A 26,692-nucleotide genomic window follows, 5' to 3' on the forward strand; every position below is an offset into this window, starting at 1 on the left:
GTAAAGAGCAGTGCGTACTATTTTTTTATTATTGTTATTCTGTATGGAAGAAATGGCCGGAGAAATTGAAAATTGGCACCATTCAATCAAAGATTAAAATTTCTAGTGCACTCTTAAGAGGTCAAAAACGATGGAAGGCAGCCATCCTGCTTTATATACCCATTTTCGCACCTGGATATCACCATAACTCCCTGGTCAGGCATCAGGTTAAAGATTTAAGATAACCATATAGGTTAGAATATTTTGAATGTCAAGTAAATATGTCTTTGTGAAGGATATGATCCAAGCAACCACAGGGGCAAAAGCATAAATTATTCAAATGATCTCTGTTATTTGCCGACAGCTTGGCTTTCTGATTTATTTAAAATTTTCATGGATCATATCCTGGTCTTTAGGGACTTCAAATTTTTGGGGGAGGTAGGGTATTTAGAGGACTCTGAAATCATTCGAATTTTTTGTCTTTGATTGGTTTGAAACTTGCAACTATAACTCACCGACCAAAGGGCTCCCACTGCAAAAACAAAATTTAGATCGGTGGCCCGAAAACAAACCAGAAGACTAATCGTTCTGAACAGCTTTAAACTTGTATCTGCAAAACTCCTGGTCAAGGGAACCCTAATACAAAAAGAAAATTTTCAAGTAATTGGTTAACCGAAAATGGGACAAAACTTTCTTTTTCCGATTGAATGGGATTCTTTATTTTCAATGAGCAGACACCAAAAGAGATTTTTGGACTAGTAATGTTTGCGATGAACCAAACCAAAAGATATATAACCCCCCAAATGTGTTCCCAGAAATAGTTTGCTTCCAGTTGGCTTGAAAATCACACTCATTAGTCCTTGAGCCAACTGGAGCCCAACGCAGAAAAAGTAGAGGCTAAATTTTGTCGTATTGATTCATAAAAACCAATCATGAGTCAAAAATTCATCTGCTCTGTGGGCAGCTTGAAACTTATAGGGTAAATTTAACAGTGCAGCCCTCTATAAAGGGAAACAATTTTAAAAAAATTATTTCGTTATATCAATCTGGGACGCCCAAAGATTTCTACCACCTGAAATTAGAAAGATGCCATTGTATCATTTTTCACTCTTACTCTACTCACGCTCTTTTAGCTGTTCTACCTGATTCGTTAGAGCCTCAGACTCGTAATCCTGAAATCAGGAGTTTGAGTCCTGGTGTCGCTGGCTATTTAGTCTGGAAGGGGTGTTAATTGTGTGACTCTATAAGCTCAGTCAGAGTCGACCCAACTCCACAATGGGTACCTGGAGAAATCTGGGGGAAAACCCGGGAAGTGTCGGGTGATTTGCGCGCCACCATACATTGCACTCCCGGCCGAAGTCATTGAATCAGGAGATCAGTATTTGCGCAACGCAGACTATTGGTCAGCATTCGAAAAAGTTTTAAATTAAGTTTACTCTCACTCTCTGGCTAATTTTGCAAAATTTAATCATTCTTTAATAAATGCTATAGATACTGATTTTGTTAATATTTTTTACAGTTTGTGCAACAAAGAAGATAGTAGACGCTGTACATCAAGTAGTAGGGCCACGAGCTCCAGCTCCCTTTTAGCAACTTCTGAAACCAATTTATCACGCTCGCAAAGTCATATAACTGAATCGACCGATCAAAGTGGGGCCAATGTTCCATTCGACATGCACAATAGAGTGAGTACAATTGCATTATTGAATATCTTGAAATTGTTTAGTTGCCTGGTTAATTTTGGCTTTCAAAAAAGGATAAATCCAATGGTGCTTCAGGCACCATTTTTATATTTATTTATCATAGTCTATTCAGTTAATTTTTGGGGAAATTCATGAAAAATTTAAACGCCAATATTGGCTTTGCAACCTTCTATAAGCAAAGACTTGACACTTTATAAAAGAGGAAAACTTGCTGAAGGATTTACATCTTCTTTTGAACTATCGGGTTTACATATCTTTAGCAATGGATGTATGATTTTTTTGTAATTTAGGAATATAAGAACAGAATTCTCATTAGGGTTGAATTCCCCCCCCTTTTTCGCCTGGTAAAAGAAGCGATCATATGTTCGCTGAGCCAAAGATCAGGCAGCTCTTCAGTGAATAGGATAGGAGATATACCTCCGTCTTAATTTACCATACTACTTTTCAATTAACCGTTTGAAAAAATTTGTGAAAGATGATTATTTTTTTTATGCTAGTACTTCGGGGTCTCACTGAGAAAAGGAAATATTAATTTAATGAACAACAAAAGAGGTCGAACAAAAAATTTTACGAATAGAAAAATATGACTTGGTCTTTAGAAGATTTTGGTTTTAAATTACTAAATGTATCCAATGAAGAATTAAATAAAATAGAAAAATCATGCAAATTTTGAGAACTATCTAAAATGTGATCAATATGTGACAGCTGGTCAGGATCTTCGTAAGAAATCAAAAGGTCGGCAAAATAAGTTCCTTATTCATCTAGGGAAGGTCCTTTCTTTTTAGAATGATTATTAATTCTTCTTGTGACACGTAGTCCTCGAGCTTTCCGAAAATTCTTTTTATTGGCATCAACATCAGACGGATTTGTCTGAATGTAATGGGCAAAATATATGAGCCATCATTTTAGGGTTGTGCTAGCTATAATTGGATTTGATAAAAAATAAAAAGTTAAAATAATGCGTTTATAACGGAAAAAAGTTTATGTAAAAGTTGAAATATTAGAAATCAATTGAGTTAAAATAACTACGACAAAAAACTGTATTGATTGAGTTTTCATGCATTTGGAACGGCTATATTACGGAGTTCCTTTTGTGTAAATCAAATGCTATTTCTATATTATATGCCTAAAATTTTTACTTTGGACTTTTATGTTATAGCATTAGCCTGATGTTCGCAGACAACCACGTTTGTATTCCAATTGTAGCAAGCTTGACTTCAATGTTTGTTTGTAGGTTTGACGACTGCCAGGACTTTTTTGCAACTGATTTGTATTGATTATAAATTGTTTTTTTTTTTTTTTTTTTTTTTTTGTAGTTTTCATAACTGACAACTTTTGACGACTTTTTTTTACCGATAGTAACTAATCTTAGAACCGATTTTCAAAATGTTTTTTTTTTCTACTCATCTTAAAATTTTATATACCAGCTCAAATCTGATGATAATGCATTTTTATTGAAAGAAAAATATGACAAAAGTTTTGGAAAAAAAACGAGATCCATTCAAAGGATCTCTTTACTAATTAACCTTTCAAGTAGACTGAACTCAATTTATGTATACATGTAGCTCAATTTGTATATACTAGTATACTCGTACATATATATACTGTATATGTATTTGTTTAGAAAAAAATAACATAGTTGTGATGGAGACCGTGGTGCCCTAATAATTATTTGCGTTATCCAGGTTCAATATTTCACATTTTTTGGTGCTCGTGTATGTTGCATGTCGCATCCCTGTCGTAGCCAGTTATTTAATTTGGGACGGAGGTCAGTGGCGTGACTCTGTAAGCTCAGCCAGAGTTCACCCAGCTTTAAATGGATCCCTGGAGAAATCTAGGGAAGGTAAGCAGGAACGGTGTGCGAAAGCACAGGATTGCTGGCCCCCAAGCCCCCATTCTTCTTCCTGGCTGAAGGGCCACGAAACGGAGATCAGCATCGCTGGTTTGGACCTTGAGGGTCTAGTGCCGTCATGCTTACTTACTTACTCACTTCTCTTCTTGAAGCTCTGACAAATGCAACAGCAACAGTTTTCTGAGACGATGAATGAAGGGTAAGCTTTTCATTTTGATCCTTTCCTCAAGATCAGAGATGATTTAATCCCCATGATAATTAATCTAGTCACGTTAGCTTAGAAAAAGCTATTTGTTAAGTTAATCCTTTTCCAACCCATCGACCTCATCCAATCCGTTCTCTGTATGCTGTTGCCACGTAAAATTAGTATTAGCTATGAATTCAGTGATGACATCTATTCGTCAAAAAGAACAAAAGAACTTTTCTCTTAGGAATTACAGAACAGGCTTAACTAGATCTACGTTGCATGGGCAACGTGAGGTGTTGCGGCAACCTCTGCTCGGCTTCGCCGAGTAAAGTGTTGCGAGAGCCACACTTTGGTTTTGTTTCCTCGCTGCGAGTAAACGCTGAAGTTGTTAATCTGTAAGGATGCTAAAATACATACTAGGTACACCAACTCGCAAAAGTTGCAAACTCCTCATTGCTAAAGATGATTGTAGCCTTACAGCCGATTATTACTTACAAGTCCCCTACATGTCTTACCACTGGAACCAAATTGGTCTTACCATCAAATACAACGGAAACAAAAAATAGGTACACCAACTAGTAAGAGTTGCGAACCCCTCATTGCCGAGGATGATTATTAGCTAACAGCCGACTGTTGCTTACAACTCCCCTATGTGTCTCACAATTGGTATCGGCCTATTTTTGGTTTCAGTGTGTACCTTACTACTGAAGTTGTCAACCCCTTTAAACTTTCAAACTGGTATATCTCATGAAGGAATTTTTGTACAAAAAAATGGATGACATATACTTTGATCAGCTCATCAAAAGCTATCGACTGCCGTCGAAAAAAAAATCTATCTGTCTTAGTTCAAAAGTTGACTTTTTTGCCGTAGGCCAACTTTCTAACGTCATCACTTAGAAAGGAGCAAAGGATAAACTCTAATTTCTTTAGCAATGAGAGAACTTTTAAAGTTTAAGAGGCACATCTGATACCATTTCTCTACCGCAATCCCAAGTCCGAAAAACCGAATGATAAACTCAGCTGAAATCACGAACAGAAATGGGTAGAAACAATAGATGGCAGCACTTTCGGACCCGTGGGAAAATGCCGCTTTTTTGCTTCTCTAAATTTTTCTATTTATCACTCAAAGAAAATATATTGGCTGTGGGGCAGGGTAACTGTCGCATATATTTAACACTTATAGATTTTAGTCCATCTTCAATTTGAAACTGGTGCCTGCCTGCTTGCCTGCTAGAACGGAGCTTTCCACTCGAAAGCAGAAACATGGTTTGATGAAACGAAAGGTTAGCTGCATAACTTCAGATAGTCCTCTCTGACATAGGCTATACAACTCCTCTTCAGTTCACACACTATAGGCTCTGGCTCAAGGACAAGCAAAAACCATCCTTTTTGGCCCCAGGCAAGAGTTCTACGAAGCTTTCCAAAATGTAAAGTCATATTCATCAATCCGGCCTAAGGTCCACACTTTCCGTAAAAACCGCAGAGGTTAGACCCTTACCACTTTCTAGGAATAAGCTGAAATCGGGGTGCTAGGAACAAAAAAAAAAAACCACGACAAAACCAAAGTGTTGCTCTCGCAACACAATTACAAGAATGAACCAACTACACGCAGTAAGGCAAAGTCTTTTGAAGTTTCGTGTAGGTTTGTATAATGACTCACAGTTTCTCAGTGAAAGTCAACTAAATGTTTAGGAATAGAGAAGTACGAATAGTAAGCCTCGGGACACCACCCGAAACCCTTAATTTTATGGAAAATTTTTATTAAAATTATCAAATAAACTTAATTTTTTTATAGGAGTCCCACCCTCCAGTTTTTTTATTAATATCCCACTCCAAAAAACAAACAATTGGTACGTGTGTGTCAAGGAATTGTTTCTTATCTGGAAAAATTCACACAGGGATGCAACAAGTACTGCCTCTATTATCTCCATAAAGATTGTGGATTTTCTTTTCTTTTTGTTCTTTAACGTTGTCTCAGGTAATTCGTGGTTTTAATCCTGACAATTAAATATATTGTAAAATAACCAATGATTCTCTTACGGCAGTTTCTCCCACATTGACTATGCAATATGGTGGCAAAAAAATATAGACCTTATTTGTTTACTAAACTATATCTTTAGGCGAAGCTCCCAAAAGGCATAAAGAATATACGTCCTCACATTGAAAATGTTGACAACGTTCCATTGCTAGTGTCGCTTTTCACCGATTGTACTCCAGACGTGACAGAAGAAATGATACAAATTATGCAAGACTACGGCGAGATAGTATGTGTCATTGGCTCCTCTGCTAACCCACAGAATGCTGGAGCTTTCATGAAAGGAGATGCAAGGTAACATTTCTGTATACTTGTATCTGGCCATCGTTTGTATTGCGCCGTAATATTAAGATTACAGCATTAAGATGAATCAACCCAGTTTTCTTTAGTGCCAATAGCCTGACATGGCTGAAACTCAATATTTTTAGTCATATTTAAAGACTAAGAGAATATTTTTACAGTGCCAATAACCTGACATGGCTTTCATGAAAGGGGATGCAAGGTAATATTTCTGTATACTTGTATCTGGCCATCGTTTGTATTGCGCCGTAATATAAGATTACAGCATTAAGATGAATCAACCCAGTTTTCTTTAGTGCCAATAGCCTGACATGGCTGAAACTCAATATGTTTAGCCATATTTAAAGACTAAGAGAATATTTTTACAGTGCCAATAACCTGACATGGCTTTCATGAAAGGGGATGCAAGGTAATATTTCTGTATACTTGTATCTGGCCATCGTTTGTATTGCGCCGTAATATTAACATTACAGCATTAAGATGAATCAAGCCAGATTTCTTTAGTGCCAATAGCCTGACATGGCTGAAACTCAATATTTTTAGTCATATTTAAAGACTAAGAGAATATTTTCACAGTGCCAATAACCTGACATGGCTTTCATGAAAGGGGATGCAAGGTAATATTTCTGTATACTTGTATCTGGCCATCGTTTGTATTGCGCCGTAATATTAAGATTACAGCATTAAGATGAATCAACCCAGTTTTCTTTAGTGCCAATAGCCTGACATGGCTGAAACTCAATATTTTTAGTCATATTTAAAGACTAAGAGAATATTTTTACAGTGCCAATAACCTGACATGGCTTTCATGAAAGGGAATGCAAGGTAATATTTCTGTATACTTGTATCTGGCCATCGTTTGTATTGCGCCGTAATATTAAGATTACAGCATTAAGATGAATCAACCCAGTTTTCTTTAGTGCCAATAGCCTGACATGGCTGAAACTCAATATTTTTAGTCATATTTAAAGACTAAGAGAATATTTTTACAGTGCCAATAACCTGACATGGCTTTCATGAAAGGGGATGCAAGGTAATATTTCTGTATACTTGTATCTGGCCATCGTTTGTATTGCGCCGTAATATTAAGATTACAGCATTAAGATGAATCAACCCAGTTTTCTTTAGTGCCAATAGCCTGACATGGCTGAAACTCAATATTTTTAGTCATATTTAAAGACTAAGAGAATATTTTTACAGTGCCAATAACCTGACATGGCTTTCATGAAAGGGGATGCAAGGTAATATTTCTGTATACTTGTATCTGGCCATCGTTTGTATTGTGCCTTAATATTAAGATTACAGCATTAAGATGAATCAACCCAGTTTTCTTTAGTGCCAATAGCCTGACATGGCTGAAACTCAATATTTTTAGTCATATTTAAAGACTAAGAGAATATTTTTACAGTGCCAATAACCTGACATGGCTTTCATGAAAGGGGATGCAAGGTAATATTTCTGTATACTTGTATCTGGCCATCGTTTGTATTGCGCCGTAATATTAAGATTACGGCATTAAGATGAATCAACCCAGTTTTCTTTAGTACCAATAACCTGACATGGCTGAATCTCAATATTTTTAGTCATATTTATGGACCAAGCGAATATTTTTACAGGAAGGACCGTGGAAAGCTAAAGAAAGGCCAAAATTATTCCCTTATTATATATGTGCTAGAAAGTTGCTTTCCTTAAAAAGAATAAGTTCCGGAACTCATAATTCTAGTCAGAAATTTTAATATTTTCTTGAAATCTGAGACTGATCTTCATCTGCATCGCAGTACTTATGCGTGGCAATATAAATTTTAACTTACCTCTGCCCTGCTAGGATAAGTAAAGTAGTTCAACTTTCCTTACAATGGAAATAGGTGTATAGCAGCAAAAAAGGAAAGTCCAAAAAATTATAATCCCAAAATGGGTTTCGGAAATTATTACATATAAAGTAGATTATCCAGACCTTTTTGTAAACACGAATTTTACACTACGTTCTACTAGTGTATTGACCGATAGTACAATAAAAGTTTTACTCTCAGAATGTCTATCGCGAATAGAAGCTGCCGAAGGTGAATTTTGGTTAGAAAAGGTAATGCAGTACGGACCAGAAACTGCAAAAACACGCAACAACAATAATAGAATAAGAAGTAAAACAAATAAGGATGTAAATACCATCCGCTTAAAGAAGTAAAAAAAATAAGGATGGAACTACCATCCCCTTAAGCCCTCTAAGGGCTAAATTGTCTTTTGGACTCTACAGAAAGCGATATTATTCTGAATAGCCTCTTTTGTTTGCCTTAATAACAACAGCAAGAGCAAAATAAGAAAATGTTAATATTAATTACAGATCAGAATTACAAATTAGATTAGGGGATACCACCCCCTCAAATCCCTAAATACTCTAAAATTCTCTTTTCTTTCCTGTGATGACAACAGCAACAGCAAAATAAGAAAATTTTAATAATAATTACAGATTAGAATGGTAAATTAGTGTAGGGGATACCCCCCTTCAAATCTCTAGAGACTAGAGCGTTATTTTTGCCCAACCAAAAATTATAAATATTTTGACCATTCTTACTATACTATTTTTCAAAAAAAAATACTATAAACGAAACGTTTACAAAACGGATATGATATGAAAATTATGTTGCCAAAAATAATAATTCAAGGAGGAACATGCTCTTACGATGTAGTTGAAAGTTTATATTAAACTATTTATTATATATCATAATTTATTATATAACATACCATACTATATTTATATTATATCATCTTTATATTATATTATGTTTATATTAAGTTTATATTATGTACCTTTATCAACTACTGAACCTTTATTTATATATTTTATATAACTTTTATACCGTCTGGCCTGAAATCCTTTAAGGACAATCATGATCCATTAAATAACACCAATTTTTGCGTCTGCCTTTGGTTTGAAAATGGTTAAGCAATTTTGTTTGCCTACTCTGTAACAATTTGTCTATATATTTTTTTTTTTTTTTTTTTTTTGGAGTGCCTGAAGTGCTTTTGGCTTGTAGTGTTAAATAGCTGATTGAGTTAGATGCTAGAAAAGAGAGAAAGTCAGATGGGAGAGAGAAAGAGAGAGAAAGAGAGAGAGAGAAAGGTTTATTTAAACAACAATCTTAGCTCAATTGGCTAATTTGATATTGAAATACAAATTGTACGATAAATATCATTTCATCACTCTCAATTTAATTTTACTATTTTAAATTACGCATTTTTTTAAGTAATCTTTGTTGTGGGGCGGGCTCATACACTCCGGGTCAGACCTGGTAGGCCCATGGTGAAAGTGCTCTTGCTTTTAATTCCATTTTGTTAAAAAATGTAGAAAATTGGCACCTAAATGTAACTGTCAAAACGAAACCTGGTGACTTGAAATCGTCTATTTTGGTTTAAATAATATTTCTAATAAATAAGTTGAGAATTGATTCACCATTGGTTTTCAATGTATCAATTGGTTTTCAAAGAGTTAATTTAAAAGGGGGTTAGGTTTGGTTAACGTTTACTGTATATTAGACTAATGAAAGGATTCTTTAAAATATGATTATATTTAAAGAAAGAAACTCCTGTAAGCTTAATCAGATTTTAATTTTTCAGTATTATAGTGACAAAAAGCTATTATTTTTTTTCATAATTTTGTTTGTTTTATTTTTGTAAAATCACTTCACTTTCCTTTATAAATCGTTCTGTTTTTTTGTAAAACATGTTTAAAAGTAAAAAGAGCAGAAAAAAATGGAAATTTTAAGTTTGTTTTAAGACGCGTGTTTTCCTTTTCTTTCTCTCATTTTTAACCTTTTTTATGGCACTTGGTATTAACCAAGTGACGTATAGCCATCGCCAATTCTGTCGGTCTGTCTGTCTGTCTGTCTATCGGTCTGTCTGTCTGTCGGTCTGTCTGTCGGTCCCGGTTTTGCTACTTTAGGCACTTCCAGGTAAGCTAGGACGATGAAATTTGGCAAGCGTATCAGGGACCGGACCAGATTAAATTAGAAATAGTCGTTTTCCCGATTTGACCATCTGGGGGGGGGAGTAGGGGGCCGGTTAATTCGCAAAAAATAGAAAAAATGAAGTATTTTTAACTTATGAGTGGGTGATTGGATCTTAATGAAATTTGATGTTTGGAATGATATTGTGTCTCAGAGCTCTTATTTTAAATCCCGACCGGATCTGATGACATTGGGGGGAATTGGAGGGGGAAACCTAAAGTCCCGGTTTTGCTACTTTAGGTACTTCCAGGTAAGCTAGGACGATGAAATTTGGCAAGCGTATCAGGGACCGGACCAGATTAAATTAGAAATAGTCGTTTTCCCGATTTGAACATCTGGGGGGGGGGAGTGGGGGGCCGGTTAATTCGGAAAAAATAGAAAAAATGAAGTATTTTTAACTTAGAAGCGGGTGATTGGATCTTAATTAAATTTGATGTTTGGAATGATATTGTGTCTCAGAGCTCTGATTTTAAATCCCGACCGGATCGGATGACATTGGGGGGAGTTGGAGGGGGGAAATCTAAAATCTTGGAAAACACTTAGAGTGGAGGGATCGGGATGAAACTTGATGGGAAAAATAAGCGCAAGTCCCAGATAAATGATTGACATAATCGGAACTGATTCGCTCTCTTTGGGGTAGTTGTGGGGGGGGGAGTAATTCTTAAAAATTAGAAAAAATTAGATATTTTCAACTTACGAACGGGTGATCGGATCTCAATGAAATTTGATGTTTAGAAGGATATCGTGTCTTAGAGCTCTTATTTTATAACCAACGGATCCGCTCTGTTTGGGGTAGTTGGGGGGGGGGTAATTCTGAAAAATTAGAAAAAATGAGGTATTTTTAACTTACGAACGGGTGATTGGATCTCCATGAAATTTGATATTTAGAAGGATATCGTGTCTCAAAGCTCTTATTTTAAATCCTGACCGGATCTGGTGACATTGGGGGAAGTTTGGGGTGGGGAAACCTAAAATGATGGAAAACGCTTAGATTTGAGGGATTGGGATGAAACTTGGTTGGAAAAATAAGCAGAAGTCTTGAATACGTAATTTACATAATGGGAACGGATCTGCTCAATTTGGAGGGGGGGGTAATTCTGAAAAATAAGAAAAAATGGCGTATTTTTAACTTACGAAGGAGTGATCGGATCTTCATGAAACTTCATATTTAGAAGGACCTCGTAACTCAGATATCTTATTTTAAATCTCAACCGGATCAAACGTAATTGGGGGGGGGGGGCAGTTGAGGGGACTGGAAATCTTAGAAAATACTTAAAGCGGTGAGATCAGGATGAAACTGGATGGGAAGAATAGAAACCTGTCTAAGATACGTGACTGACATAACTGGACCGGATCTGCTCTCTTTGGTGGAATTGGGGGGGGGGGGTATTTTGAAAATTGAGGTATTTGTAACTTACAAAAGGGTGACCAGATCTTAATGAAATTTGATATTTAGAAGGATCTTGTGCTTCAAAGTTCTAATTTCAAATCCCGACCAGATCCTGTGACATTCGGGGGATTTGGAGGGGGGAACCGGAATTCTTGGAAAACATGAAAATTGGGGTATTTTTATCTTACGAATAGATGATCGGATCGTAATGAAATTTGATTTTTAGAAGGAATTCATGTCTCAGAGCTCTTATTTCAAATCCCGACCAGATCTTTTGACATTGGGGGGAGTTGGAGGGGGAAATCTTGGAAAAACACTTGGAGTGGAGGAATCGGGATGAAGCTTGGTGGATAGAATAAACAAATGTCCTTGATACGTGATTGACAGAATCGTACTGGATTCGCTCTCTTTGGGGGAGTTGGGGGGAGGGTTCAGTGATTTGGCGAGTTCGGTGCTTCTGGACGTGCTAGGGCGATGAAAATTGGTAGGCATGTCAGGGAGCTGCACAATTTGACTTGATAAATTCGTTTTCTCAGATTCGACCATCTGGGGGGCAAAAGGGAGAGGAAAAATTAGAAAAAATTAGGTATTTATAACTTACGAGTGGGTGATCGGATCTTAATAAATTTTGATATTTAGAAGGACTTTGTGACTCAGAGCTCTTATTTTAAATCTTGACCGGCATTAAGCCTCTTATTTTCCTTTTTAAATCAATCTATTGATTCATAGAATTTTGTTAGAGCTCATACCATATGATCTCTGATTCTTAGCTCTTCTCGCCTCGTCACAAGTGCCATATGAGCTCTTAGCTCTTGTTTTCATATACAAATCAAATTAGGCTTACTTTTTCTTTATTTTGATTTTTATCCATTTATGAAAATTTATAGCAGCTATCATTTTTTTTTACGAATGCCCTCTGGGCAATTGGCATTGCTCAGAAGCTTTTCATTTTCGTGTTAGTTTTTGTATTCTCCGTGAAGTTAAGTTGAGGTATGTTTGCAATGAAATATGTTTGAAGCCTGTTTAGGAGTAATTATGACTCAATCTTTTCCCTAAACATATCTACCTGCATATTTTTAGGGAAATAATAAGTTTGATTGAGCCTGATAAGAGTTTTGAAGCCTGCTTAGGAGTAATTATGGTTCAATCTTTTCCCTAGACATACTACCTGTATATATTTAGGGAAATAATGAGTTTGATTGAGCCTGAGAAGTTACTCTTCTCCCCTCATATGATTGATGAAAATTGAAATTTTATCTCCAATTGTTTTAAGTTTATCTTTACTTAATCGACAACTTGTTTTTCGGTAAAAAAAAAAAAATCAAATCAACTTAATGATGCTTAGACAAGTGCCCTCAGGTTGCAGTTGTCTCAGATTATGTGTAAATCACTTCTGGTGCTCTTCCAATAAAATATGGGGCTAATGCATATTCTTCTATAAAATTATTTTGCCTTCTATGTCAAATACTCATAAAATAATCTGATAAACTTACGTAGAACTTTCACTTCAAGTTGCAGCTTTAACGGCTTCCCTTTTTAAGGGAGTTGTATAGCATTTTAGGTGACGGACCTTTAAAAATGTGATACGCAATAGTGAAGTAGAGCTTTCTTGAAGAAGGCCCTTTCAGATTTAATCAACATATAACAGGTTGGTTAATTAATTAATTATCATTTTGTAATTAAATAGTTAGTTGAACATTAAATGGATTAAACAAGGGTTGATTTATCAACTGCACTATTTAAGCGTACTGGACATCTGTGTATGCCTGTATGTACTCTTCAGCATGGCTTATTTGTTTCAATGGTTTATTTAACAAATTTGTTTTTATGTTTTGCTTTCAGTTTAGCCGTTGAACCCTTATATCCTCAACTATGCCAAGCCAGTCCTTCTTTCGAAATACCCCATCTACAAAATGGTCCATCTCCAGTTGAAGTCAGTAGACGACTCAACTCACTGCCCTGTTCTCTTAGCTTCCATAGAGACGAGCTTTCCTCTCTGCTACAACTAATCCTTGAGGTAAAACCCATATTTTACTAATCAGTATTATTAAATGTCTTAGATGACTTTCACATTTTTTATGTTAAGATTTGTAGCACCGTCCGCTGCTTAAGGGTACGGTGCTACTATTGGGAAATATATAGTTACTAGCTGTATTGAAGGTTAATTTATTGTATAGATAAAAGATCCTCTACTTAATACAATAAAGAACAGCCTACATCCTTATAGTTAATCTCAGCTAAGGTAGTGGTGACTTAAAAGGGAATCTAGCTGTAGGCTACCTATCACGCTCCAGTTTTGCTGTCAGGTCATCAATCGCAGCTGAATCTTGACTTTTCTATCGATGCTCCCTTAGTCATGAGTGACTTTAAGAAGAAAATTCTGTACCAGTTCCCTTTTTTGGTCCATAAGCAATAATATCATGAAAATATTCAGTCGCAAAGATGAATGTAACGAATTTCAGAAGCTTGAAGATGATCTATGATGGAAGTCTAATCAAACTTTGGTTTTGTCCTAACGAGATAGTTTTTTCTTAGTTTATAATGATTTTTTTAATATAATATTTAAGTAATAATACTACTTCTGATTCAAGATGGGTAGATCCATCGTAAAGCTCCGGTTACTTATTCACATAGTTAATATACTTTTGACCGGTCTTGATGTTTTCCTTCTTCCAGTCCAGGCATCTTATCTCCTGTTTTCAAAACGTGATGCAGTTTTGGACTTGTTGCTGTTGTTCAATTACGTTCATGCACATAATCTCTGCACTTGTTATGCTTCCTCCAATTTTGAGCTCAGGTAAGTAACCTTAACCTTTTTTTTACAGAAATAAAACAAGCTAGTTTGGTCTGGGGGTTTATTTTAGGGTGAGGTCTTTACGTACCAAATATGCTCTTACCGTATGAATCTGTAAATTCAAAAAAGGTCTTTTTATTATCAATGAATCTAACCTTTCTCTCGTCGAGGAACTTTAGAATTGATATAGGCTTGGTGTTTCGTCGTGATTTTACGATTCGGCAGTTTGGTAAGGTGAACTAGCCTACTGGTATGATTAATGTGTCGTTCAATCCTGTAAACTGTGTCTAATCCGACGAAGATGTAACACCAAACAAATGGTGAATTAAAATGAAAACCAGTATTGAATATGCTTTCTGACATCTCTAATCCTTGTTCAACGAATTCGTCAAATTGGCCTCAGAATCATCGGTTTTTATCTAGGGTAAATATCAGTAATGGTTTTAGGCCTCATAAACTGGGGGGGGGTGCAAGGTATACGAAATGCTTTTGTGAATTTTTTTAGTCAATTAGTTCCCTTAATAGAAGTGTAAAAATAACAAAATAAAAGTAATTTAATGTAAGATGTCTGAAAAACTGGGGGTGAGCCCCCCCCCCCTCTGCCAGACTTAGAACCGCCACTGGTAAAGATGTATGAATTCACCGTCAGTGAAGTGTATGTTTGAAATTCGCGTAAGTCCTAAGGATTCTAAATGATATTTTTACTCCTAAAAGTGTAATCAAAAGACAAAAAAAAAACATTAGTCAAAACAAGCCTCGACAATATATGCTAGTAATGTTCATTATTATCATTTTCAACACAACTAATTTAATATTTTTTTTTCAATATTAACGTTTCAATTCAACCCCTATTGCTCGCCAGAGCAACAAGAATTTGCTCTCGAGGGAGCACTGTTTAATGTTCCCTCGTGTGCTACTCTTACGTGTGATAGCACACATATTCCTCTCAGACATTCGCTCAATTAACTCACTTCAAAACATTCATTCCACAACTCAGACAGCCCTTCACACCTTGTCTAGGCGCTTTGGTACGTCTCTGATTCATCAATTCTGTTTTTAAGTGTGCCCTTTTGATACTTCTTGTTTCTTTTGTTTAGTTGTATTTGCTTTTTATTAATAAAGGTTATAAACTAGCCCTTGTAATAAGCTCTTAATCTGATAATCTGAAGGGAAACAAGTAATTGTAACTAAAAATAAAATAATTTTTATTTTTAAGCTGGCCATGAATAAGGTTTAACAAATGGGCAGGAAAAGAAGTCTGCAGTTAGCTTTGACTTAGTAAAGAGCGGTATGTCTCTCGTTAATTTTTTTCTGTGGTCAAACAGTGCGTGGTATCGAACTATAAGTAAGGAGCGACCTGGCTCAATAGTAACCGAGACTGCAAAATAAAAACTTTGCAATCAGTAGGTACATCAAAATATTTGGCTTATTATGCTGATTCTAAATGTGTAAGATTCGTTAAGTTTAGTGTTACCCATCAAAGGATGCGAACCTGAGGAAATTTGCCTGACTTTCGAAAAAGGGGGAGAACACCCCTTAAAAGACAAGGAATTTTAATGGAAATCACAATCAGATTCAGCGTATCAGGGAATCCTACTGTGGAGGTTTTGAGTCTCCATCTCCAAAAATTTGGAATTTGGTGTTTTTTGCGAGAAGGAAGATCACGGATGTGTTTTTTTTAGGGGCGATCGTACCGAACCAATGGTCCTAGAAGATCGGGAGAAGGCTCATGTGAAAGGAAATTAAAATTTGTAGGTCCCCTTTTCAGTGACCAAAGAGATTGGAGGACAGCCAACCCCTACCCCGGTCCCTTCCTCCCAAGTTCGTCCGAACAAAATTTCGAGATAATAATTTCGTTCAGCATAGTTAAAAGATCTAATAACTATTCTTTTGACGATCATATGACCCTCCAGATTCCCCCTGGAAGGGACTGTAAGTGATAACGGGCGTATTGGTATCAAGCATATCGGTATCGGGAGTATGGGTATCGGGTGCTATTTTCTTCAATCATGGCTTTATGCCTTCTATATGATTATGTGGAGAACCTGTCTTTGTTAAGGCTGATTATGGTTATTCTTGAGTATGTTATTTTTTCTACTATGCCAAGAAATCACGACTAACTACCCCAATTTGAGTGATTTTGAGGTAGGATTTTCTTGGAATTTTTAGAATGGGATTTTGTAAGTAAGGGAATTTTCCACGGGAAGAGTTTTCCGTGGGAAGAGTTTTCCATGGGAAGAGAGTTTGTGGGGGAACTTCCTAGGGGAAATTTAAACCAAAGGATGGGGATTTCCTGGCATTATTTGAAAAATAGTGACAAATTAAATTTAAAAAATCAATTGGAAGTAAGGAGTAAGATTAAAACTTGAAATGAAATAAATTATTCCATACATGAGGGTTGCTGCAACCTCCAGAAAATAGTTAAATGAAAATATCACGGCACCTGTGGTGCCCTGATATTTTCTACTGTGTGGTGTATCATGGATTCTCCAGGATTATTTGAAAAATCATCAGAAACTAAATTTATTTCAAACTAGTTTTTCCTACGAAAGTAAGGAGCAGCATTAAACCTTTACGAACTGAAATTATTCCATATATGAAAGGGGCTGCCCCCTCTGTGATACCCCACTCTTGATGCTTAAATCTCACTCTTTGTCACAACTCTTCTTTTAAAGTAATAAAAAAAAATTTAATAGCCAGAACTAAGGACAATATGACGCCCTTTCACCGCCCCATGTTTCCTTGGTGCCGTCGAAACTCACCTGGCATCAGATTGAAATTTGTAAAACAGTTTAGTCAAAAATCAAAATGTGCTTCAGGAGATGATGTGATAAATGTAGCCTTAGGGGTAAGGTCCCAAATTGTGTAAATAGCTCATTCTTCGTAGAAATCTTCCACTAGAAGATTGGATATGTCACAACAAGATTGGAAGATCGGATATGATTGAATTTTTATCATTAAGATTGTAGTGTGAATGTCTCGAATCAAAGAGCAGAGCATTAATGAATCGTGTTTGATTTTGATCAAAGTATGTATTTAAGGACCTAAGCTTGATGATTGCATAGTTTTGAAGCATAGAAGAATAGCTCAATCTAAAGACACCAACTATATTTTTGACAAATGGTGATTGGTTTTCACCAGACTTTGTGGTTTCCTTTTGTACCTTTCTTGCCCTCCCCTCCCCCACCTCATCGGACTAACACGGCATCAGACAAAATCTTTAAGATTTTAAGCTTTAGATTGTAACAAACTACTACTAATAATTACAACTCACTGCAGCACCAAGCTGCCTGAGGCCAACACAGCTACGCACGCTCCTCCTCCATCCCAATCTATTCAAAGCATCCCTTTTTACACCTTCTCAATGCGTACCCATTTTAACGGTGGTTGAAAATTTAAACGAAATATTACCAGAAGGAACTTGATGTCTGCAGCCCCAAGGGTAAGGGTGGTAGATATAGATAGCTTATTTCTTGGCAGAGTTACAAGAGGTATTCTTTGTCATAAGGGAGAAGGGGGGTTATTCTGAGTCTTGTTTCAATTGAGGCTGTACAAAAGTGTTTGTTTTGTATAATTAGAGGTGGTTCTTTGGAGTCTTAGCCTCCTCCCAGCTTCGCATTTATTGATGAATTGCATACTTTTTTTAAATCTCGATCACTCTGGAATTATTTTGAAAGTAGTCCTAAATGACCAAATATCTACTATTAAAATTAATTGCAGTAATTAATTTAAGAAGATAAGTTAGGTTATCACATAACCAAACACGATGCTCCTTCGCCCATTTGATCAGTGATAACAGTAAACAAGAAGTACTACAAAAAAATATCAAAGTTTTCTTGCCTCTCCCCCCTCTTCCGTTCCAGAAAGTAGATGTAGGCCCTTTGACTTTTGAACATTAGATAGTTTTTTTTTCTATACAGCGCCAAAACATCGTGATCAAAGGATCAAATGAAGTTGAAACCTCATGGGAAGGAGTAAAAAGTGAAGCTTTGAACAGGTTTGGGTGGGAGAACGGTCTGTATAACTCTATTGGCCTGATGGCGAGACTTTTACTAGATAAAACTGTGCTGTAGTGTGTTTAAATATTAATAGTTGTAGTTAAAATGAATTATATCTTTTTCCAAATTGTGCATTTAATCGAGATTTGTGTTCAGTCCAATTTACTCTTAAGAATCTAGTTAATAATTTTAACGGTAGAATGAATTTCGTGATAAACTAAATTATAATTATTTGCTTAGTTATAGTTGCGCAATCATTTTTAGTTATTTTACGATAAGCATATAAAGTAATTGAATGATAATTAATTTAAAATATTTCATAATGATTGAACAAATAAATAATTAATAATCAATAATGAAAGTCGATACTGATGACAAAGAGACGATGACAGTAGAGAGAGGGAGAGTCAGGTTGTTTAAACTTAGATAATTATTTTCCACATTTCAAACTAATGAATTGTTTATAATCTTGTAGATCCTTTCGTGTCTGTTAGTGCTAAAAATTATTTTGCAAATCCAAAATTTCAAAGTTACAAGAAAGCAAAATTTCATATATTTCAGCCCAGAACGGAGTTTAATTGCGTTCTTCATTTTCATTTGAATACGCTTTTTTGTAGTTTTTTTTATATATTTAATCAAAAATAGATTAATTTTCGAAACCGAGGAATCTTTCCCATTCAGTTATTGGAAAAGGAATATGCAACCCTTTAAAGATAATCAGTTAGGCCGTTTTAATAATATAAGTGTCGAATACTCAATATTCTTTATTTTATTGTAGAAATGTAGAGCCATTTACCTAGTACCTTTGTATTACCTTTATTATTACCTTTGTAGAGCCATTTACCTGGTACCTTGAATTAAGTGTTAAATTTTTCAGGTCAAGGACTTTGGCTGTGTTTTGTTGTTGTTCCGTTACTTTCCGTCTCTTTGATGGGTTTACCAACAGATCCAGATATTTTGAAAGTTCCTACTGAAAAGCTGCCAAAAAACTTGTCCAAAGAGGTAATTCCTATAAAAATACTCATTTTTTGGATAAAAGACTGGGCACCACTATACGGCAAACATGTAGAAACATGGTATGATCGGACTACCCGTATGACACCCCACAAGTCCTTGAAGCATAAATTTGTCTTACGCCCTACTTCCTCATGAAACTTTCTCTCTTGGGATATTATACCAGAAAACTATTCTGTTGATTCGTTATAAGGTGAATTCAACAGATACAACCATTGCTTGGAAGAAACAACAACAGATAGAACAAAGTTGGCTAGGGGCATATGAGGCTTTAAGGTTTGAGTGGTCTCATGGAATAACTAGAAAACTAATAACCATATGGGGGGGCGTAGCCAGTACCATAGACGACAGTTTTTTAGAGACAATATTTTTTTTAAGACAAGAAATAACCAATTACCTTTAATTCATCCTTGAAAAGTATGGTGATCATCACCTATAAAATAAAATCAACCCTCGAATAAAAAAACAACCGTCAGAAAAATAAAATTCCAAGTGAAGAATGAATTAAGATGAGTTGAAACTTACATTGAAAATTTTTTAATCTAATAGAAATTTTCATGCTTCAAAACCTGAAAAGAGATTAGCACGCAGAGAACCCTTACGTAGAATAAATTCCAAAAGGAATGTGTGATCTTCTATTTAACATTAGGGTTTATTATACATATTATTCATCCGCTTATTACTGATTATAGGAGTAGGTAATTTTTTGTTTTCTTTTTTTCTTTCTTTCTAAATATACCTGTCTCTTTAGTTTCACTTTTATTTACTTTTTTTGCCCTGGAAACGTCTGAGTGTAGGTCTCGGCCGAAATATGTGCAAAATTGCCTTGTCTTTGTTTTTTTTTGTTTTTTGTCTTATGTTATATCTTATCTGTTTAGATCTTTCTTTATTGCACTAAAGTCCAACCTTTCTTGTTTTACCCTAATTCCACTTCTTATTTGTCTGCATACACATTTTCGCCATTATATATTTCATTTTGTGTTTCCATACTTTTATTCCATCTTCCTCTTACTTTTTACACCATTGGCTTTCCTTGTTCTACTGGTACGGGTCTGTCTGTTAATTCCATAAAACAAATTAAAGGCCGATTAGATTTAAGAAAAATGTATTTTAAAATTGAATGCTTCTAAAAATTATCATTAGCTGAAATACTGAGCCCAAACTTTTTGTCTCTTTATTCCGTTTGAATTCTTACCGAGGATTTGCCCAAGAAGGGGAATCCCTCTCGTTATTCAATAGCCAAAAAGAAATTTTACTTTATGTCAAATCCTTGTGGAAAACTACAAATAAAGTATATTGATAGAAAATAAGAACGCTTTTTATTTTGTTAGAATTGTTGCCAAGGCCTTGCCCAACACGGAGGGTTCTCTCCACTCAAAGAAGCACATTTTTGGTAGTTATCTTTTTTTATAAAAATAAGGGTGCATCGTCTGGACGGCCTTAATCCAAAATATTTTGACACTAACTAATGTTCTTCGTGTAAACTATAATAGCAAAGCTACAGGTAATGATGAAATTTCGGATTCTTACATGGATAAGGTCATCAATGCCTACCATACCTTTGAAAATCAAAAGCCTGGATTATATAAATCATTGGAAGAAAAAGAAGTTTCTTTCCACCATCTAAACAATTAAAAGAAACAAAGGTTCGGTGATATGTCTTTCATAATGACAAAAGACAAGCCGAGGCAAAAGAAGAAGTTTTTTATCCCACCACCTGAACTAGTAGAAGAAACGAAGGTGGTCATCAATGCCTAACATAACTTTTAAAATCAAAAATCTGGACTAGATAAATCGTTGGAAGAAAAAGAAGTATTTGTCCCACCACCCGAACAATCAAAAGAAACAAAGGCTCGGCGATATGTCTTTCATAATAACAGAAGACAAGCCGAGGCAAAAGTTAAAGGTCCAACAAAAAATATGTAATTTTACAAAGGTACTACTTCTAATTTAACACAATTGTCTGCGTTTAGAAGACAAGTCACCGTGAGAATCCATATATAGAAGCCTGCCGAGTGACGGGACCCGGTACTACATATGAATATATATATATATATATATATATATATATATATATATATATATATATATATATATATATATATATATATATATATATATATATATATATATATATATATATATAAGAGTAGAAATGAATATATATATATATATATTCATTTCTACTCTTATAATATCCATATATTCATTTCTACTCCTATAATATCCATTTGGTGAGAAGGCCTTAAAAAAAAAAAAAAAAAAAAAAAAAAAAAAAAAAAAAAAAAAAAAAAAAAAAAAAAAAAAAAAAACATCGTTAATGTAGACCATGATTAAATTTTCTCTTTCAGTTAATTGGCTTCATTTTATGGTGCTATTGTGGAAAATTTTTACCGTCTATGCTCATCGTAGTTCTTCTGTATGCTCTGTGTACTATGGGGTTCTGCTGGGATATTGTTCTGGTAAGATACCATTTTTTTTCTCGTATTTTCTTTTCTTAGTGAGAGTGAGCACGCAGTTTTGAAAATTATGTATTGACGGGTTCTGATACGATCAATTTGAATGTTATCTTTAAGTTACGCAGTTTTTGATCTGAAGTGGGGTGGAGGTACTGGGTTTTCAACCTCACTCTTGGAATACGAAAAACTCCCTTAAAATACCCATTCTTTGGGAATTTTATAGTTAAAAAGCTATAAAAGACGTTTCATTGATTTGACCCCCCCCCCTTCTTCTCTTAAGAATCTAGTCGTGGTTTAAAGTTGTAACTTTTTTAGTGGTTCATTTAAGCGTTTCTTTAAATAATAAAGGTAACAAAAACCCAATAAAATTGCAATTTTAATGTTCTAAAAAAAATAGAAATAAATCAATATATAACCGAAGCAATACTAAATCAAATGGGACCAAAGCGAAAAATGAAAATTTAAAACATATCTAGATACTGCTGAGGAGCGTTAGTTACTGATTGAGGAAAATTAGCTACTATTACTTAGTTAGATACTGTTGAGGAGCGTTAGTTACTGGTACTTAGTTAGATATTGTTGAGGAGTGTTAGTTACTGTTAGAGGAGAGTTAGTTACTGTTAGAGGAGAGGTAGTTACTGTTACTTAGTTAGATACTGTTGAGGAGATTTAGTTACTGTTAGAGGAGAAATAGTTACTGTTAGAGGATAGTTAGTTACTGTTAGCGGAGAGTTAGTTACTGTTAGAGGAGAGTTAGTTACTGTTAGAGGAGAGTTAGTTACTGTTAGAGGAGAGTTAGTTACTCTTACTTAGTTAGGTACTGTTGAGGAGAGGAAGTTAAGAGGAGACTGGAGTTGGCACAATAATAAGAAAGAAAAGAAGCTCTAATACGGCGATTTTTTAAGAGAGGATGCAGGCATATAGGTGGGGTGGGAGGGATGCCTGGGGTTCTTGCCCCCTGCTTAGATCTTAAGATGTATATTATTTTTGCAATAATTTAGTATATTGTCAATGTATTTCATCTTTTTGTATCCCCAAAATAACTTTTCTAGGTACATGGGTACGTGCCAGATAAGATATGACACGTACAAAACTACAAATTGTATTTTCTTGGAAAGAAACCATTTTCGGCTAGTATAAAATATCTGTTAATAGAGGACCAACTTAATGAAGGAAAATAGGGCTGATCTCATTTTTTACAAAAAAGGATAATAACGATCAGTGCTATATGTTTCTATATCTATTTTTATATTGAAAGACAAAAAAAATGTGCTGTATTAGAAAGACCAAAATCAAGCCATCAACTTTCCTATTGAGAAAGTGAGGTTTGACCCTTTACGAAATTTGAACATCTTTGTTAGTCTACTGCTTTAAGCTGTTTTCTGTGTAATTGATTATTACGTTTGACCAATAAAGATGCGGACATCATATACTCCTTCATTGAAAATACTTGACTAAAAAGAATCGACTAAAAAGAATCCTAAAATTTCTTTAGAATTTATACCATAGAGTATGGGTAACTTACACAAGTGGAAACTTGCGCTAGTGTGAGCAAACAGAGTCACCAACACCATCTGGCATTTGGTGTTTCTTGGTATCTTTTTGTATAATAACATGGCAAAATTAATGTAATTAGTGCAATTGGCAAAATTAGGGTGGCAATAAATGCCTGATATAAATTTCTGAAAGAAAAACTATTGCGAATCTTAGAAAATCGTCAAGAAACGACAAATGTTAGATGGTATTGGTGATTTTTTGTCAACATTAGTGCCAGTTTCCACTCTTGAAGGGTATATATACCCTTTCATTTATACCACAAACATGACAAAGGGGAGTCTCAACATAACACAATAAAATAACGTTTTCATCTGTCCTGGCGTTACCTTTTGTCTCCATAGAAATTGTTACCACTTAGGCTACTGGTAGTATATAGATAATCTAGAGGGGATGAAGACCATCTATCGTTCTATGGCTCTAGTCACCTCGGTCATATCTCTCCAGTTTTATTATCTGCTATCAGCACATGTTTCCACTCACACTAATACACTTCGCAAAAACTTGTAAAGATTACAGAGATCTAGCTACTACAACGAATATAGGGTGTTCTTTGGACGACCTCTCCTATTACATCCTGATGGTTCCACTGAAGAATTTCAAAGTGAGGTTCATGGGAAACTGATGTAAATATCACATCCCTTGTCTTATATTTAAAAAATTTAGTCGAACATTCATTTGCTATATAATTTTAGTCTCTTTACAACCTCAAGTTCGACAACATCTGCTAGTAATATGATAAACTCATAACGCGTATCTTGCTGTCTTACTGACCTAGCACTTGGTTACTTTAGTTCGTCCAGCAAAGTTCTTCCAGTTTATTTATTCCAGGATTTCGAGGAAAAGTGGATCTGCCGTTTGCCTCCCTGAATCCTCTTCTAAGACTGCTAATGACTTACACGGGGTTTAAATACGCCTTGCTTCAGTTTTTCGAAGCCCCCCCATCACTGGACAACACATGTTATCCTTCCCAATACCTCTTTCGGAATGACTCTTCCCTCTGACTTTACAAAAAAAAATCAATATAATTAGTAAAACTTTTGCCCACAGGTTCTTATAGAATTTAAACTGATGTAACTAAAGCCTTTCAGATGAAATAGTCAGACACTTACCAAACATTTTTACTAAAATTACAAGTCTTCTTGCCTCCCATAGTAGTTTAATAACCCAGTCATAATTGAATAGGACTATTCCAGTTTTCTCAACTTATGGCCTTCGGCACTCAAGTATTTTCAAATCTTTGCGAAGATATGCTTTTGCTACTGATGTTAAGTTAGTTTTTATTCCTACAGTTCGCATCAGAGGATTTGGTAACCAAAGCCACCAGGGATTTTTACAATTTATTATTTCTTGCGCTTGATACATAAAATTTGAAGTAACTTCAATTTCCCGAATATCTTTCTAAACCTTTTCTTGATGGCCCTTGAATAGCTTCTGCTTTGGCTGGCAACAGTATTCTCATCTATATACCATCCAAAGTTTTTGATTTAACATTGAAGATTTTAAAATATGCATTACGAAAAGTACCATTCATTGGAATAAATTGTGACTTATATTTTCATAATAAAAATATTATTACAAGCTATAATGAATTTAATCCATATTTCAAATCATAGGAGAGAAAATAAAACTAACAGAACAAATAACAGCAAAACTGAAAGTTAAGCATTGACAGACAAGGTGGGGTTCGGAGGAATATAAAGTCAAATCGAGAGGAGACTCGGTACGGATGTCAGTCGAGTTCAACTTGGCAAAACACAGACAAAGTTCAGTGCAGTAAGGTATTTAGTTTCAAGGAGTTAGTAATAAGGTATTTTGCCATCCTCATATATACTCCTATGTTGTGCCTCCGAATATATGCAGCTTTATTGCTAAGTTCTTTTGAAAGACAGGGGATCAGTCCGGACAGGCGTATCCCAATAGTGGTCTGGCAAAGGACAAGTAAGCTTGGAGCGCAGATGTCCCGGGGCTCTTGGATATTGTTTAAAAATTACAGAGAACAAAGCATTGGACTTGTTAGATTAAAAATCTGAACATACACATCCCATTTGAAGAAGTTTGTAATAGCACAACCTAAAGGGTTTACGTCAGTGACCCATACTTCCGGGTGCGGGGGTGGGTGTAGAGAAAACTGGAGTAGATTTCAAGAAGTTGCGGTAAGAATGTTTGTGCAACAAATGTTAGCCTCATCAGCAGCATCAGCAAAGCTTTGAGATCGTTACAATCAATATTTCTTGATTTTCTCAATTTAATTAGATTTTCTTAACTCGAAAGTTTCAAAGTAATATTAAATTTCCGTTAGATTTAATTTCACACACCCCCAAATGGTTCACAATTCTCATGTGTGAAAGGGAACTTATCCAAGACCGCTAGTAGTAACAAGAAATGTGAAAATAAACCTAAATAGTTTTCCCTGGGAATCCTAGTACTAGTAGGGAGAGGTTCCGGAGGTACATTTAAGTACTGTATAACTTACCAAACATACAACTGCACTTATTAATGAGAATGAGAACCTTCGATAAAAATAAAAAATGTTGAGTGATTTGATACATGTAGTATAACTAAAATAATCAGAGCTTTAAAAAACGAAATTGTAATGTATTTTTTTATGTAATATAAAAGTTTTTCTATTTTTCAGAAATCTCGCACACTAGCACCAAACGTTACCTACGAACAGTGTATTTACGTATATCCACTAGAGAAAGGTAATTCCGTTCCGGATAACTGGAGTCAGCCTGAACTGGAGCTTGCCTGGTTCAAAGCACAGCATTATGCATGCTTTTTCTTCGTTCTCTACATTGTTGTCATTTCTTCATCTTTTGTGTGTCGTGACAAACATTTTTGGCAAAAAAGTCCTCTCTGCAATGGCTTGTGGATCTTGATGAGTACCCTTGTGTAAGTATGTTCAGTTTAACTTTGATTAGAGTTTACGAGAAACAATTAAAAAAGACATTTCTGGTCAAGTCTTTGATTAGTAATTCAATGTTATTTGTGCTTAGAATGGTAACATAGCTCAGTGGAATGGAAGGACATAGGACAAGTTAAAAATAGATAGGTGGCGTTTATTTTTTAAACATTCTCTGTGTAACACTTTCCATCATCAGGTTGATAACTCTTTTATTTATCAGTTGCCTTTTTTTCACATAGAAAGAGAGAGAGAGAGGGGGAGGGATTTGTGTTTCAATTCTATATCCTGTAACCTTAATTGCCATTTTGAAATTCGTGAGACAGTAAAAATTTATGTCTATGGCTGACTTAATATATATTGATCTACACTAAAGCACATTTTTTCTCAATGTTAGTGAACCCAACCTGCTATAGCAATAAGGTGGAATGTAACATCGGATAAAAAAAAAAATCACAAACTTTAAAAGAGATGATGTTCATTTTGACTGTCAAAAGACCAGAAAATTACAAAAAGAAAAC

At 35.2% G+C, this 26,692-nt stretch overlaps 1 protein-coding gene across 1 annotated transcript in view; it reads left to right on the forward strand.

Annotated features, from left to right (window-relative positions):
- LOC136040031 (transmembrane protein 94-like) overlaps window positions 1-26,692 on the forward strand; it is a 273,850-nt gene that overhangs the window by 241,220 nt on the left and 5,938 nt on the right. The window contains exons 21-27 of the mRNA XM_065724097.1: window positions 1,499-1,664; window positions 5,842-6,050; window positions 13,290-13,464; window positions 14,124-14,244; window positions 19,117-19,241; window positions 21,605-21,715; window positions 25,905-26,161. Coding sequence (XP_065580169.1) covers window positions 1,499-1,664; window positions 5,842-6,050; window positions 13,290-13,464; window positions 14,124-14,244; window positions 19,117-19,241; window positions 21,605-21,715; window positions 25,905-26,161 — 1,164 coding nt within the window. The remainder of the gene's footprint in view (window positions 1-1,498; window positions 1,665-5,841; window positions 6,051-13,289; window positions 13,465-14,123; window positions 14,245-19,116; window positions 19,242-21,604; window positions 21,716-25,904; window positions 26,162-26,692) is intronic.

The sequence above is a fragment of the Artemia franciscana genome, chromosome 20, assembly GCF_032884065.1.
Source record: "Artemia franciscana chromosome 20, ASM3288406v1, whole genome shotgun sequence".
NCBI classification, from domain to species: domain Eukaryota; kingdom Metazoa; phylum Arthropoda; class Branchiopoda; order Anostraca; family Artemiidae; genus Artemia; species Artemia franciscana.